Source organism: Notothenia coriiceps, unplaced genomic scaffold (genome assembly GCF_000735185.1).
Source record: "Notothenia coriiceps isolate Sejong01 unplaced genomic scaffold, NC01 NC01_scaffold00020287, whole genome shotgun sequence".
Taxonomy (NCBI): Eukaryota; Metazoa; Chordata; class Actinopteri; order Perciformes; family Nototheniidae; genus Notothenia; species Notothenia coriiceps.
In genome coordinates this window covers 1,161-16,181 of record NW_011352988.1, presented here as the reverse complement: position 1 = coordinate 16,181, position 15,021 = coordinate 1,161, and the positions used below count along the sequence as shown (strand labels likewise).

Sequence of the window (15,021 nt, the reverse complement as noted above, 5' to 3'; positions counted from 1 at the left end):
ACTCTTACGGTGTCCTCGAGTGGACAAACCTCGGAAGTGGCCATTCATTCACGTTAGCTATACGGTTCATGTTTTAGAAAATAACAATTTCAACGTTTTGATACAAAAATTATTAACATCAAAATTAACTTGAAAGTACAATAAGTGGAAGTATCGATTATGCAAAAATGGTAATACAATATTTGAATATAATTATTATTGCATTAAAATGTAAAAACTTGAATGTGGTTGCAGCTGGTAAAGGTGGGGCAATTACACTGCTGTGTAACTTAACCTTTGATAATTAATTATAATGTATCAGTTGATTTGAATGTATTATATTTTGTAGCCTAAAGCTGCAAAACAGATCACTCCGCTTTGTATCTTTCCGTATAGCAGAGGGAGCCAAATGCACATAGGCCTACACCCATTTTTTGAAATAACAGACAACATTTGTCTAATTAAAATTATGGATAGAAGATCATTATTACATTCCAAAATATTAAAGTGTAGTATGTAAGTATGTGACTTATTTACTTTATTAAAATCATTGCCTCCTCCTTCATGCAGTGTTTGCAGTGATTCAATGACAAATTGCACATGGATAAAAAACACATGAACACATCACACATGTATTAGTTTAGCAAACACAGAACACAGAGTTGGGGTCACCACATTAGGCTTTATTTGGAATGAATGTTTACAGATTTGGTTATTTTCCATTTGTCCCTCAATATGTGTGTCATTAACTACAGCGTGTACCCGGTGAGGGATTCTCATGTGGCTGAGTGTGGGGTATTTATGTGATATCTGTTTCCCCATGTAGAAGATATGTCTCAATGCATTCATTTCATGAACATACTACAGTAATTACATCATTACCACGATGTAAAAAAAAGCTTTCAGAACCAATCAGATGGCTTTGTCCTTTATTTCTATTTTAGCACCATTAATGTAAATACTGACTTTGTGAAGACTGAGGGAGAGAGAGTGAGAGAGAGAGAGAGATAGAGAGAGAGAGGGAGAAGGGGTGAGAGAGAAAGAGGGAGAGAGAGACTTCAATACAAAATAAAAACAAAATAAAGTGTACAATTTGTTTCATACACATTCAATAATCATACACCTCTCCTCCGGATACTTGTGAGTGTCTTTGGAAGTGCTGGCAATAGATTTAGAATGACAATCGAGTTACAAATGATATTGCAAGCCTATGTGTTTGTGTGAGTGTGATCAGCTGATCCTACAAGGATAGTTTTGTTTTTTATCAAAATTAATCTGGTCCCACAACAGTGCCTTACATCCAGTATTGAGAATGAGGTTTGTTGAACTCTGTGTGTGTTTACGTGTAGCTGAAGGAGCTTCCTTCACTCTCTGGGTTCTAACTCTATGGTGCAGAGTGTTACAGTTGCTCACTAGCATATCCATCGGATAAAGCGCTCAAAGAACGAGGGGTTGTTCAGCACGCTGTAGTCAGCTCCCCTGAAGATGGCCGACATGTCCCCTAGCGACACCTTCCGCAGCACCTCTTCGTCTGTGTCTGATCCCATGGCAATAACCGTGGGAACGCCTTCCGCTCGCCTCATGGCAGACACGCCCTCGTCCAGCTGCTCGCTGGCTGTGATGCCATCGGTGATGAACACAAACGCCAGCTCAGCGTTACGACGGACCAAGCGGTCTCCCTGCTACAAAAACAAAATGCAATGTTACAATGGAAACACACTTTCATTCATGTCAAGAGTTATACAAGAGGATTCATATCATACTAATTTCTGTGTGTTGTTATCTAGCTGGAGCCAAATACATTTAGCTTGGCATAAAGACAAGAAGCAGGCCAAAACTGCTAATAACATGTTTATGTGTTGTTTTTGACATGTTATTATTGGCTTTCTTGCCGAGAGATGAGATAGAGGATGGGTACTACTCTTACGACTTTATAGCAAGACAAAGCTAGAGCTAGGATGTGATTAGCTTATGAAGACTACAAACATGGGGAGAAGCTACACTGTTCCGTGTTTAAATATATATTAATTTACCAAAAATAAAGTGTAAAGTTGACAAGTAGTGTTTTTTCTGGGAGTTATATGCCTGACTGACTCTTGGCTGTAGGTGGTTACTTCCAGGAGTCTGAAAAATACATTTTCATGAAACCAAAATGCTGCTAATAGCTTTCATGCAACGAAAAAACTGTGTGAAAGGGTTGAACTTTTACGTTTTAAACAAGGACAAGCAGGTGTAGCAACGTGTCAATTACAAGGGAGCACTGCCCTAAAGCATACACTGCTATATTGATGTTTATTTTGTTCTAAATGGGACCATGATTTACAAAAAGTATGGTAATTTCCTCCTAGACTTCTATACAATTTGACTTATTTTTTGCCACCCTTGCCCCCTGCTGGCCATTAGAAAGAATGCAGGTTTACAACACTGGTTGGTGTTTGCCAATTGGTGCAGAATGAGTGGTATTCTTCTTACACAAGAAATCAAATAAAAAAAGAGGAAATCTGCTTGTGTGTGTTCATACCTGTGGAATCACCAGGTTGTTGACAGCATGGATGATAGCACTGCCCAGAGCAGAAGAGGAGTCCATGTAGTTCACCGTGGACAGCGCATTATAGATCACTGTGAGATTGTGCGTTAGCGCGAACTCCACCCGCTGTTCTTTGGGGCTGCCGTACTGCAGCAGAGCAAAGCGGGCGTTCCTGTTGTCTGTCTGGCTGCTAGCCAGGGTGAGTTTGCTAGCCACTTTCTCGATGAACTCTTTGGCCCTGCGGTGGTCCTCCAATCCCATCCTCTCAGAGCCATCCAGCATGAACACCACATCCACTGGTCTCTGAACGCAGCTAGCCACTGCTGGCTCTGCAACAAACACACACATACACACATGAAGTTCCAAATCAAAACGTGATGTTCATAGAGCTACAGCTGGTACACAGATGCTCGTAGGCCAAAGCCAGCAAATGATATGGTAACATGGTGTTTTTCAAGTCTACCTGCCTAAACCCATTTAAACCTTCTTATATCAGTACTGGCCTTTTAAAGAAATTACTTTTGTAGTTTGCTTTATGATTTTATTCTCTTTAGATAGCATTATAAAAACATGAATACATCTTGTACAAAACAAAACAGTTCATATCAGCAAGTTTGAGTAACAGAGCCAACATTTGGTTAACGTCGCTCTGTGGTCCTTTTCCTCTAGTCATCCTACTTTACAAGCCAAGCCACATGCAAAAGAAACATGCACCAATCAAGGACATACCAGACAATATTTCCTTCATTTTCAGTGCCAAGTCCATTACCCTAACATCAACATACACCTACGTCTGACTCATATGCTGTTATATATATATAAAACCAGATATTTTCCAAATGTCATGGCCTTTTCACCAACCTGACTCATTCCCAGAGCACAAAAAAATTAAGGCCGTAACCATGGATATGTGCAAAACAGCGAAAAAAAGTAATTGTAGTGATCCAGCGGGCTCGTGATTCACAGTGGAAATGAGGCTTCATCAAAGAGCCTCTGTACACTAAACAGGAGCAACATGAATGGCTCTGCAGACCAATCTGCCTCCAACAAAAGGACGACATTGGCTTTCAATGGGAATGGAGAACGTTCCTCCACTAAGGTTTAGGAAATGATATGTATCATATTTCTAACAGTCTTACATTTCTGTGAGAAGGCTCATTATATTTAGTTAGAAATGTTCTATGAGAAGATGGAGCATCACATTTTTAATTTCGACCCATCATCATACTGTATAACTTTACACAATGCTGCTTTGATATGTTAGTACTAGGCCAGTTTCATATCATGCAATCATTTTGCATCAGCCCAGGTGAACATTGCACACATTGAGTTCATAAAAAATGCCCACAGTTTAATAAAAATCTATTCTATGTCTAGCAGTAAGCTTATTAGTTGTTGGCGTCCAGATTGGCGAGGTAGCATGGATAGCATATTAGCATTAGCAGAGTCCTAAGGCTCTTTCTGGGTCTCCCATAATGTCTCCGTAGACATATTTGAAGGAGTCGATGAACAGCTGGGTCCACTGCTGCCTGTCCGCTCCCTGGGTGAGTTTGGCTCTCTGGGCTGTGTACGCCATGGTTGCCACGCCAACCCCATACTGCTGCTCGCTCAGGCCGTTCAGCAGGTTGGTCACACCCTCCAAAGAGGTGGGGACCAATGAGGGGCTGCCTTCCTCTGCCAGAGGTTTCCATGGGGGAGGGGCTTGCCCCTCAGTTACGCCCCCTCCTGAAACAAGCGGGCGATATCTCATTGTGGGCGGGGTCCCACACACACGACGCATTAACACAGCCAACAGAGAGGGGCGGAGCTATACTGAGTTGCCTTAAGAATGCTGGTTACCCAGGCCTAAACGCTGGAAGCGGAGATATCACGTAATACAGAATATTTCAATATATTACCTGATTTACAAGGGAGGTCTGGGCATTTGGTGATGGGATCTAAAGCAAAGATAACGACAGATGTCACACAAAAAGGTCACAATAAACAGATGGACATACTCTATGTAATCAGAATAAGGAAATGTACATTGTTACAGCAAAAGTAAATAGCCATAAATAGCTTAATATTAATAAGAAGCATAAAATATTAAAGATACAAATTGAAATTACACAAATTACAATTTACAATATTGAAATCCAGTATCAGAGACAGTATTTAAGAAAAATAAGTGTAGCATGTATAAAGTAGCGTGATAGCAGCCAGGTGAGCTGTATTAAAAGTGGAAGTATATATTGCACAGTTTTGTGCAGTCTCACTACAGATCAGCAGCAAGTAATACAAGTAATGTTAATGAAGTGGTGTGTATAGAAATATATATATATATATATATATAATTTGTGCTTCAGTATAGATCGTACCTGGGCAGATCACATGTTCTATCTTGTCGATGAACTCCTCGGCCACCAGGTCTGCAAAGCGCCTCATGCCCATCACCCTGCCGTCCTTCTGGCAGGCGATGCTCTTCAGACTCTCATTCTCCTCTATCTGGTCAAACATGTCTCCGATACCGATGGCACTCACATCAACGCTGGGATCGCTGCACGCACATTACAAGCAATGAGATAAAGCTTTGTTCTTCCAAACAGTTCTAAATCTGGATATGCAGCCTAACGGCCAGGCACCTGCAGAGGTAGGTGAGCAGCGAGTCGTCATCTCTGGGGTCGAAGCGTCCGTCTGTGATGACAACCACGGTGACGTTGGCTTTGGCTCTGCGGCTGTCCCTGATCAGGTTGTCGTAGGCGTACTTCAGGGCGGATGGAGTCCATGTTCCTCCAGCGATCCACTCCAAACGCTTCACTGCGTCCTGAATGGTGGACAAGTCAGACTGTGAGAGGTCTGTAGGTTCATGTTATGAGAGAGAGTGGACACAGAGGAAGATCCTGATTCAAAAACTCATTGTCATAGCTGTAAACTGCACTTAAGTTAAATTACTAGGCAGTTGTTTGCACTTACTGTGTTCATAAAACTTAAACTCAGACAACAAAATAGTAGCTACCTTGGAATCAATGCCTAACAATAAATAGACCTCTGGAGTAGTGGGAACAATCTCTTAGCTGGGTAGGGTAACTTTTCATTGGTTAAGATGTCAGGTTCAGCAGAAGGCTAAGTTTCTTGTATTTTCCATCATCCACAAATGGTGAGGTAGCATGGTTAGCATATAACCTTTAGCATAAATCTAGCTTCATAGTTAGCTATGGCCCAGTGTGACACGCCCTACTCTGCATTTTTTACCCAAAATACAGTGTAAAGGACGATAAATATTAATAGTAGTCTTTTAATGGGAGAAAACAAAGAAAAAGGCCAGCTTTGGTCTTTAACATGGTTCTACAAGTCATTGCCTATACAGGTACTTGGTTAATGTCAGAACTGAAGTGCAGGATATGTGCACATATGTAACCCTGTTGTCATGTGCCTTATTTCAGACAGCACATCAGCCCTGATTAATTAAGAAACATCTGGACAAAAGAAGACAAAACAACAGTCTGTAAACACCCTAAAAATACACTTCAAAGCAGTTTGAACATGTGTTTGTGTTTTGAGACCTTGAAAGCAGACAGTGAATTGATCTTGGGGTCGTCGAGCTTGATGGCCTGGAATGTTCCACTGTGACTGTACTGAACAACGCCCACGCGTGTGCCTGGGGACACAAGCAAGCAAAGTCAGCATCCATCTTGTACATTTTTATGACATTGTACAGACATGCTTCAATCATAAAATCACTTCAATTAATGAGGCAAAAAAACGCGCGGACACTTTTTTCATTATTTATGTTGCTTGACTAGACCCTTTTTTTAACTGTATCAACTCCATTTTGCATTTTTGAATGGGGAATTGGGCCTTAAAGGTTTGTTATTGAATCTTATAAAATAAATGTTTTTTTTGCTGACAGAGCCAAGAGCTAAAAGCTAAAAGAAGTTCCATTAAGTTACAATCGGATGTGTTCAAGGTCTATTTAGTCAAATTGAGTGTATGGAAATATTGGAAAAAGGGAAAATATAACTTTAACCGTGATACGTTCAAATGGAATTCTGTTAAACATATTTTTTGTAACTTGAACAAATGCATGTTCAAACCTGTTTCTGATTTAGGGTCTTTGGCCATGGACCCCAGTCTGTTGATGGTGTTGATAACAAAGTTCTTCTCCAGGGTGAAGTTGGTCAGACCCACTGACTCTGAGCTGTCAATCACAAACACGATGTCCAGGGGTCCGCAGATTTTCTCACAGTCTGCAGACGACAAAAAAAACACAAACTGTGAGAATCTGCCAGAGCATATTCAGATAACAAACGGAAACACAAGGGCGATAATAAAACTCACCACAGCATCCACACGTTTCCCTGATGTAGTTCATAACATCACATTCCTGCAGGAAGAACAATTAAATCATTAAATCCATTATTTTAATGTGGCTGTGATAAAAGAGCGCTTAGATGAAATGTTCTTACAGTGAGGCCGGGGTCTCCCTCAGGACCAGGGTTTCCCTGCAGAGGAAGAGAAGGCACAAAATCACATCCTGCCTCTTAGCTTTGGTTTGGGATTTCTACAAGATCATTTTCATTTAATTTAATCGTTTATTTGAACCGGGACATTGATGAACATTTTAAACAAAATAATGCTTTCAAATGTAAATGAACCGGTTTTTAGCTTTGAGCTAATTTCCATCCGTAGTCCCGTCATATACAACATTGATGAACATGACGGTTATATACATGGCAAAAATAAATATATGATATGCTGAAAAAGCATGAGCAGCATACAAGCATTTACCACATGGCAGAACAATGTAGCAGCTACGATATATAAAGTGCAGGAGGAGATACCCCTGTGTTAAAGTGCATTTAGCGGTGATTGCACGTCTGTTTATTTCTAATAATCACTATCAAGTAAACAAATGAATAAAAGGAATGCACAATATATACTTTTTTGTACTTGCTGAAGACTGTAACAAGACTGTGAAATAATAGTGAAATATATATATTTTTTTACAATTTAGTAATGTTATTACTGACTACTTTTATTTGTTCCTATACTTTCGTTTGCTATTCTTTTTGCTGTCTTTGTGTTAGATTTGTATTTCAGTCTACTCGTTTTATTTTGCCTTTTTATCTGCAATGTCCCCTTTATTGTAAAAATGAAAGTGTAAATGTATTTGCTGTGGGGTGAATAAAGGATTCATTATTCTGCCTATGATTCCAATTCTAGTCAATGTCAACCATTTGTGTTTGTTGAAAGTGAGTTATAGTGGAGAACTGCAAATCAAATTTGTTTTTAACATCAATCTTCAATTAAACAATGTTCTTATTTCAATCGAACACGCATTTTGTCTTATTTTAGAAGCATAATGAAAGCATATTCACTTGAATATCTATTTATTGACTCAAAGTGTTATCTTCTTTGCGATATTCAACACTTTTTTGGCATATCTCCCTAATATAGTCTATACCACATGAAGACATTAGCTGAGTTTGGCACTAGCTGGATGCCACTCTCTATATCAGTGATCGTGTATGCAGCTGTATCCGTCTCACTTTACTGACAGTGTGCTTTTTATATACTTACATCACGCCCAAGCTCTCCTCTTGTCCCTCTTAGGCCGGGTTCGCCTTGAGATCCTGGATCACCCTGTTGTAAGCAGACACATTAGCGTTTTGTAGCTGCACAGCAACAGAATGCACCCAATAACAAGTAATGAACTCACTGCTCCTCCAAAAGTTCCTTTATTTCCTGGATCACCCTTTTGCCCGCAGTCTCCTCTGCCGCCACGAGGTCCATTGTTGCCCTTCTCTCCTCTCTCACCCTGAAACCCAGTGGAGGAGAGATTTGTCAGCCACGTGTGCCACTTCGAGTAGTAAAGCTGAAAAGACGCATGTGTACGTTACCGATGATCCTCTCGGCCCGGGGTAGCTGAAGCCGGGTCTTCCTAGATCTCCCTGAATAGAGACAATGAAACAATCAAGACAAACTGCAAAGAGACCTGAAACCGTCCGAGGAAGATGCACACACACACACACACACACACACACACACACACACACACACACACACACACACACACACACACACACACACACACACACACACACACACACACACACACACACACACACACACACACACACACACACACAGAGACAGAGACAGAGACAGAGACAGACCTTTGGCCCAAGCAGTCCAGATTCTCCCCTTGGTCCAGCATCACCAGGGTCACCTCTGGTACCCTAAAATACAAACAGTGTTAATGTAGTGTTTTGTAACATGAACCCTAATCTGAATCAAAGCACGACAAAAAATTACTTTGATGCTAAACCTAAAAAACGTTAGAAGAAAAAAGCAAGACACATACATAGAATGAAAGAAAGCTAAAACATAAATGTCAAAACATACAATCAAATGAAAGAGCTGTACCATTTCAAAAGTGTTCACTTACATAATGTTAGTGTTTATTCCACATATTCATATATTATCACAATATACTGTATTTATTCTGCTTAATCTTTCAGTATATAATGTTCTATTCCATTTTATGTTATGCTATATAATATATATTTTTTTTTATCCCTGCATTTTACTTTATGTCTGTTTTACTATTTGTTTGCACTAGTTTTATTTCTCTATTTTTCAGTACTGTTTGTTGCATTGTTGGAAGAGCCTGGGACTTAAGATTGGTTTTCCAGTCAAAAACGATGCTGTAGCTATTGTGCATGTCAAAATAATGCCTTTGAATCTTTAAATCTTAAGAAAGGTGCAAAGGTTCACAGTATTATGTATAATTGAAAAAAATGCAATGTACAGAGATACAGCCCCAAATATGTGACTTTTTATTTTATGTAAAATATACATACATACTGTAAAGACATTTATGTAAATATAAGGGAAGGATTTTTGTTTTAACTGTATTTGATTTAGATAAAAGGAAATGTTGTTTACTGTAAAAAAAAAAAAAAGGAAATGGTACAACATCATCTAGAGAGGTGCTTGTGGCTTCTTATCAATCAAACCATTAGTGTGGACATTTGCATTTAACAATAGTAAGGAATTACATCAAAGTCAGAGCAGACATATAAACCTACATTTCTCCCGGCTTCGCCTGATGACCCTGGTGGTCCCCTGGGGCCTGGAAGTCCGTTGTCTCCCTGTTGAAATGAGAGAGAGATTTCAGGGATAGTGGGTATATTAGAGTGGTGGTCTTCATATTAACGAATGCAGATTAAAAATATGATATAGATCATCTCACCGTTGTTCCTTTGTTTCCTGATTCACCTGCAAGCCCTCTCAAACCCTCCGGCCCCATTTCACCCTGAAACAGAAACATCAGCGTTAAGCCCCCTGGTGGTGGAACAATGTATTGTGACGGAACAAATAATCATAATAATTATTAATACATCACAGATTCACACTTTTTTCGATGTTGTGCTTAAACTCGTACCTTGTCTCCCTTTCCTCCATCTGTCCCCTGAGTCCCCTTTGGCCCATAGTCTCCTCTTCTCCCCTAGAACATAAAGACGATTAGAAAAGTAACAGGAAGCCAATACAGGCGCCCGATGAAGTGTGACATGTGTGATTTCTTACGTCCTCTCCTCTCGGTCCAGCAAGTCCAGGGGTTCCCTGAGAAAAACAACACAAAGGTGAGCTAAAGGATGCACATCATGAGTGTGTGTTTGAAATATATAAACAACATCATGTTAATAATGTCTTTGACTCTCTCAAATCTGTAGAACACTCACTGGATTTCCTTTCAGTCCAGGGAAGCCAGGCGCTCCAGCACTTCCTCTCTCTCCCTGTGGGAGAAGCAGCAGAGTTTAGCATTTTAATATATTAACATATAAATAAGAACAAAGTGACCCTTAGTGATGAAATGAAAGACCTGATTAGATAACTGACTACCCCGTGTTTTTGTTTACCTTAGGTCCACCATCTCCGGAGGGGCCAGAAGGACCAGCTCTTCCAGGGCGACCGCCATCCCCCTGAAGACAAGACACACACACACAAAGACGGTCAGGCAGAGATCAAACACAGGTCTAATGGAATTTGTTTTAGGTGAACAAACGCACCTTTTCTCCGTCAGTTCCACCTAAACCACGCTCACCAACGTCTCCTGGGTGACCATCAGGACCCTGTAAAGCATCAAACACACCATAAGTACTTCATCACACAACGCAATCTGGATGTACTGATCATTTTGAATCAGGTTTAACAAAGTCATACTATGTTGCCTGGGTCTCCTTTGCAGCCAGGAGAGCCAATTCGTCCGATTTTACCCTGAGGAAGAAGACAAAAGGTAAAAATCAGATGTCGACTATTTAAAACATTTCAGAATAGGATAAGTTAGTTGTTAATGTTTCTAGGAGGCATTTGGAGGCAATGTACTAAACCTGGCCAATTTAATCCTTGTACAGCACATACCTTCTGTCCATCTGTCCCGTTGCGCCCTGCGATGCCACCAACGCCCTGAAAACAAAGAAAAAAGGCGATTAGATGGGAAATATCAATATCTTTAACAGAATGTACAATAATAAGGGATTTATTTTGGCAATAAAATATAAATAGAGAACAAGTTCCTACCTTTTTCCCCTGAGTTCCGATCTCTCCCTGTTGGCAGACAGAAGATCAGCAGTTATTTTACACACAATTAATTAATGGGTTTATTCAGTAACAGAATATGATATAATTCATCTAGATTATAATTTTAAAAAAGTATGACTACAAAGAAAGGCAAAAACTCAAATAAGACAGAAAGTTACCACAAGGAGACGCAAAATGTCTACAAAGAGACTCAAAATGTCCACAGTGAGATGCAAAATGTCTACAAAGAGACTCAAAATGTCCACAGTGAGATGCAAAATGTCTACAAAGAGACTCAAAATGACCAAAAACGGACAGAAATGTACTAAAAGAGATGCGAAACAAACAAAAGAAATGTTAAAAAAACGACCAAAAGTCCATGAACCAGGTCAGTTATCAAACACTTAAATTGTGCGCTGATGATGCCTCACCTTCTCGCCTATATGACCGTGATCTCCCTACAGACAGGAACAAAAAGAAGAACATTTGTTGTTATAATATAAACACAAAGAAACTCTGAAATACTTCAGTGAATTGTGAAGAGAGGCAGGTGGATGTTCTGTGACCTACCTTGGTACCGGGCTGACCGATGGGACCCTCGATACCAGGGTCTCCTTGGCGACCGCCCAATCCTTTAGGACCTGGGTCTCCGTTGTCCCCTTTAGCTCCCTGCAGTCAAAAGGAGAAGATATGTGTGTGAGGTTGAAAGTGACTGGTGTGAAAATTCTGCAAAGTGTGTCAGTGTGTGTAGAGCTCACTTTCTGTCCTCTGTGGCCTTGTGGACCATCAGGCCCTGGGGTCTCTAGACAGGACACTTTGTAACACTGAGTGAAAAAGAACAAGCAAATATAAATCTTCATGATGAAATTCAATGAATATGTTTTAGTTTAAAATAACTCAGCTTGTTTAGGAGGGAGGGGGTACGAGTGGGTTATATAATAATTAGGTGAAAAGGAGTATTAAATAAAGGACGGACAAATATTTATAATAAACTGCAATTTAAATATATGTGAACGTTTTGGCGAGGCCGCTAGGGTTGTTTCCATGTCAATATGTAAATCTAAATATCATACATGTAAACACAATATTTCAAAAACTTGCTGTAGTATCTCCACTATAACGAAAAGGGGGAAACGGTAAACCTGTAAACAATGGGGCCACAAAGAAATACATCTTTATGATCATTGTTGTTTTCATCCTTACATCGACAAACGCCAGATGTTCCTGTGAAGACAAAAGGAGCAAAGTGTGAGCAGAACAATCGTTGCTGATGTTTCATGTGTGTCTGTGTGTTTGTGTTTTACCATGGTTTGGATGATCCGGTCAATGGAGGTTGTTTGTATGGCAACTCTGCCATCGATAATATCCACAACCTCGAAGTCCCTCCTGTAGACGTCAGCGGGAGAATTGGCGATCTCCTTCAGCCCCGTCTCATCCACGTTCTTCGATGCCGCCACGACGAACATGCGGATGCCCACGTCGCGAGCCCTCTCTGACGCCACTTTGATGCCCCCACACGGGCTTCCAGTCACGTGGCCGTCGGTGATGATCACAGCAAATCGGAGGGCTTTTGGGGAAGAGGCCGCCGTGCGCAGTATTTCCTGCGTCATGTTGGTGATGGCGCAGTCGGTGTGGGTGCCCTTACCCAGGTATTTGATTCCTCTGACGCCCTGCACAAAAAAACAAGTGACTTGTTATCACTGGGGCCCAAAAGTGTTTATCACATAATCAGCACATACAACTGCTAATTGTTATCTTAACAGTTTGGTCTTTGTTTGTATTAAACAACAATATTTAGCTTGTTATTTGGTTAGCTTTAAAGTGGACCTATCATGCTATATTTGAATAATATATTGTAGGGCCATACCTATATAAAACATGTCTGTGAAGTTTTTTTTCAAAATACCAAACAGATCATGCATTTTAGCCATGCCTCATTTCACTCTATTTGCTCTATTCCAGCCCTGTCTTCACAAGGGCTGATTCTGTGGCAAATGAGCTACAGCTGACCACGCCCCCCTGCAAAGGAGGGGGGTGAGGCACGAGCTTTATGTTACCATGCTGTTACCATGCAACCTCTCATTCCCCTGATAGGTGGAGAGTTGCCCATATAGGCGGAGCTCCTCGTTCCTGACATCAGAGAACTTTCAAATCTGTATCAGATCCGTTGCAGCCCCGTTTTTAGAGATTTGGGTATGGAGGAAAAGAGAGAGGGTTGTGTTTTCTGACACTTGGTGAGATCCCTGGCACACCGGGGACACATATTCATGTATAAAAGACGTACAAAAGTGCATTTTGCATAATAGGTCCCCTTTAAAGTAGGTAGGCAGATTTTGATGACATCCAGGCTAGTTGTTTACCCATTTCCAGCCTGTGTGTCCTTGGCAGTGGCGATTTACTTTTATTTTGACAAAAAAATCTGCGTATATGCCAAAATATCAGACAAAATACAAATCTAATTTCAATACATTTTAAGACAAACAGTATGTGATCACGTACAATACAATACTTGTGATGTCGCGTAGTTCAGCTTTAACCAGTATTTACATAATTTGAAGGCTGAATATACGGAATTTGGTGTGTGTGTGTGTTGGTGTGTTTGAGTATGTGTTACTCACAGTGATGAAATCTTTAATGGATGCCATTCTACTGAACACTTCCTGTTTCTGGGAGAAGTGCAGTCCACCCATGTTCCAGTTGACTTGCACAACACCTTTGAGTTCAGCATCTTTCAGACGCAGTGCAAACTCCTCAGTGAATTGCTAAAATAGAAAGAAACACCAAATTATACAACATGGCAATGATGATGACACTATGAAATGGAAATATTTTGTGTTGAGGTTTAAGTGGTGAATTTGCAGCAAACGAGGAACCTTGATTTTTTCGACCAGCGCGCCAGGGGGCGGCTCCTGCAGGGCGATGGTCTCAGATGTGTCTATGGCGAAGTACACTTCGATGGGACATTCATTCTTCTCTGGAGGGAACACGCAAGAAAAAACATGTGTAAAGCCTCTGTGGAAAATTGCAATGCATTTAAAATCCAGATTAAATGTTTCATGGCATGTCAATAAAGTAGTTTTACTATGGCTTTAAGGAAACAAAGATTCACTTTGATGGCACTTACTGCTGCACTCTGACTGCTGGCCGTGCGCCAGGGCTCCAAAAAGAAGACAGAGCGCGATGACCTCTAACCCCAACATCTTCCTCGTCTCCTGTCTAACGTGTGAAGGAAGAGGACATACATTTATTTCCAAATGTATCAATCAAAATCAATAAGTGAAAAGAGAACTTGTGGAAAAGACAAGAAAATATAGAAGAAATAGGGATTGGAAGAAATGGAAAGACACATAAGTGAATACGTTTTTCCACATACATTTGCCTTTTTACGAATTATTCATGCAGAAATAAACCTAAATCTTACACCTTTACATTCTGCCACATTTCAATCATAGATCCACTTAATATATACAGGCACATATATTTTAAGGACTCACTCTTTCACCAAATGAAAACTGTCAGTCCAAAGCTAACACATGGAACAAATGACATTATATAAACATAGCACCTCATCCTCAAGTTAAAAAAGTATAAAAATATGATTTTAGGTGATGACACAAAATAAACTGATGATGCATTAGGCCCCAAGGAGCCTGCTGCTGACTGAATAAAGTACTTCATACATATTGGATTTTTACCAGCAGATTTCAAAAGACCCTCCAGAGGCTTTTTCTTTCCCTGCACCCAATATTTTACTTTTATTAAGGGCCTTTACCAAATGGTTAAGACTTCACTTCATGGTGAAGGTATCAAAATACATTTGGAAACCAATACATTTTCTTGAAATACTTTTTTAAGGAATGAACCATACTTGCTCATCTGTTTAGTGAGGTAAATGGTTCATTTGTGGGTGTCTTCAGGATTTTCTAATATAAGAACATTATATATTATTTGTA

General features: G+C 40.2%; 1 protein-coding gene across 2 annotated transcripts; it reads right to left on the bottom strand.

The window, feature by feature from the left end:
• Nucleotides 1-641: 641 nt before the first annotated feature.
• LOC104952633 (collagen, type VI, alpha 2) lies at nt 642-14,283 on the bottom strand. 2 transcript variants are annotated; one of them, XM_010779482.1, is made up of 31 exons: nt 14,193-14,283; nt 13,942-14,042; nt 13,687-13,830; nt 12,373-12,738; nt 12,272-12,292; nt 11,827-11,892; nt 11,639-11,737; nt 11,500-11,526; nt 11,069-11,095; nt 10,910-10,954; nt 10,712-10,765; nt 10,558-10,620; nt 10,408-10,470; nt 10,231-10,284; nt 10,076-10,111; nt 9,933-9,995; nt 9,741-9,803; nt 9,577-9,639; nt 8,662-8,724; nt 8,386-8,436; nt 8,205-8,303; nt 8,066-8,128; nt 6,952-6,987; nt 6,824-6,869; nt 6,580-6,732; nt 6,049-6,143; nt 5,128-5,309; nt 4,864-5,042; nt 4,405-4,443; nt 2,501-2,835; nt 642-1,661 (listed from the first exon to the last, which is right to left on the bottom strand). In XM_010779482.1, the coding sequence occupies exons 1-31, from the start codon at nt 14,266-14,268 to the stop codon at nt 1,392-1,394; spliced, it is 3,042 nt and encodes a 1,013-aa protein (XP_010777784.1). In that variant the 5' UTR covers nt 14,269-14,283; the 3' UTR covers nt 642-1,391. The 2 variants fall into 2 exon arrangements, with proteins under 2 accessions (XP_010777784.1, XP_010777785.1); XM_010779483.1 differs by lacking the exons at nt 642-1,661; nt 2,501-2,835 and adding an exon at nt 3,014-4,231.
• Between the last annotated feature and the right edge of the window lie 738 nt (nt 14,284-15,021).

Bases quoted from the DNA above. Each gene is read 5' to 3' on its own strand.
- LOC104952633 (XM_010779482.1), bottom strand. From the start codon at position 14,268: ATGTTGGGGTTAGAGGTCATCGCGCTCTGTCTTCTTTTTGGAGCCCTG. The intron at 6,733-6,823 runs GTGAGTTTTATT...TGTCGTCTGCAG, and splicing joins GGAAACGTGTGGATGCTGTG to ACTGTGAGAAAATCTGCGGA. The intron at 1,662-2,500 runs GTATGAACACAC...TTGTTTTTGTAG, and splicing joins ACAACCTGGTGATTCCACAG to CAGGGAGACCGCTTGGTCCG.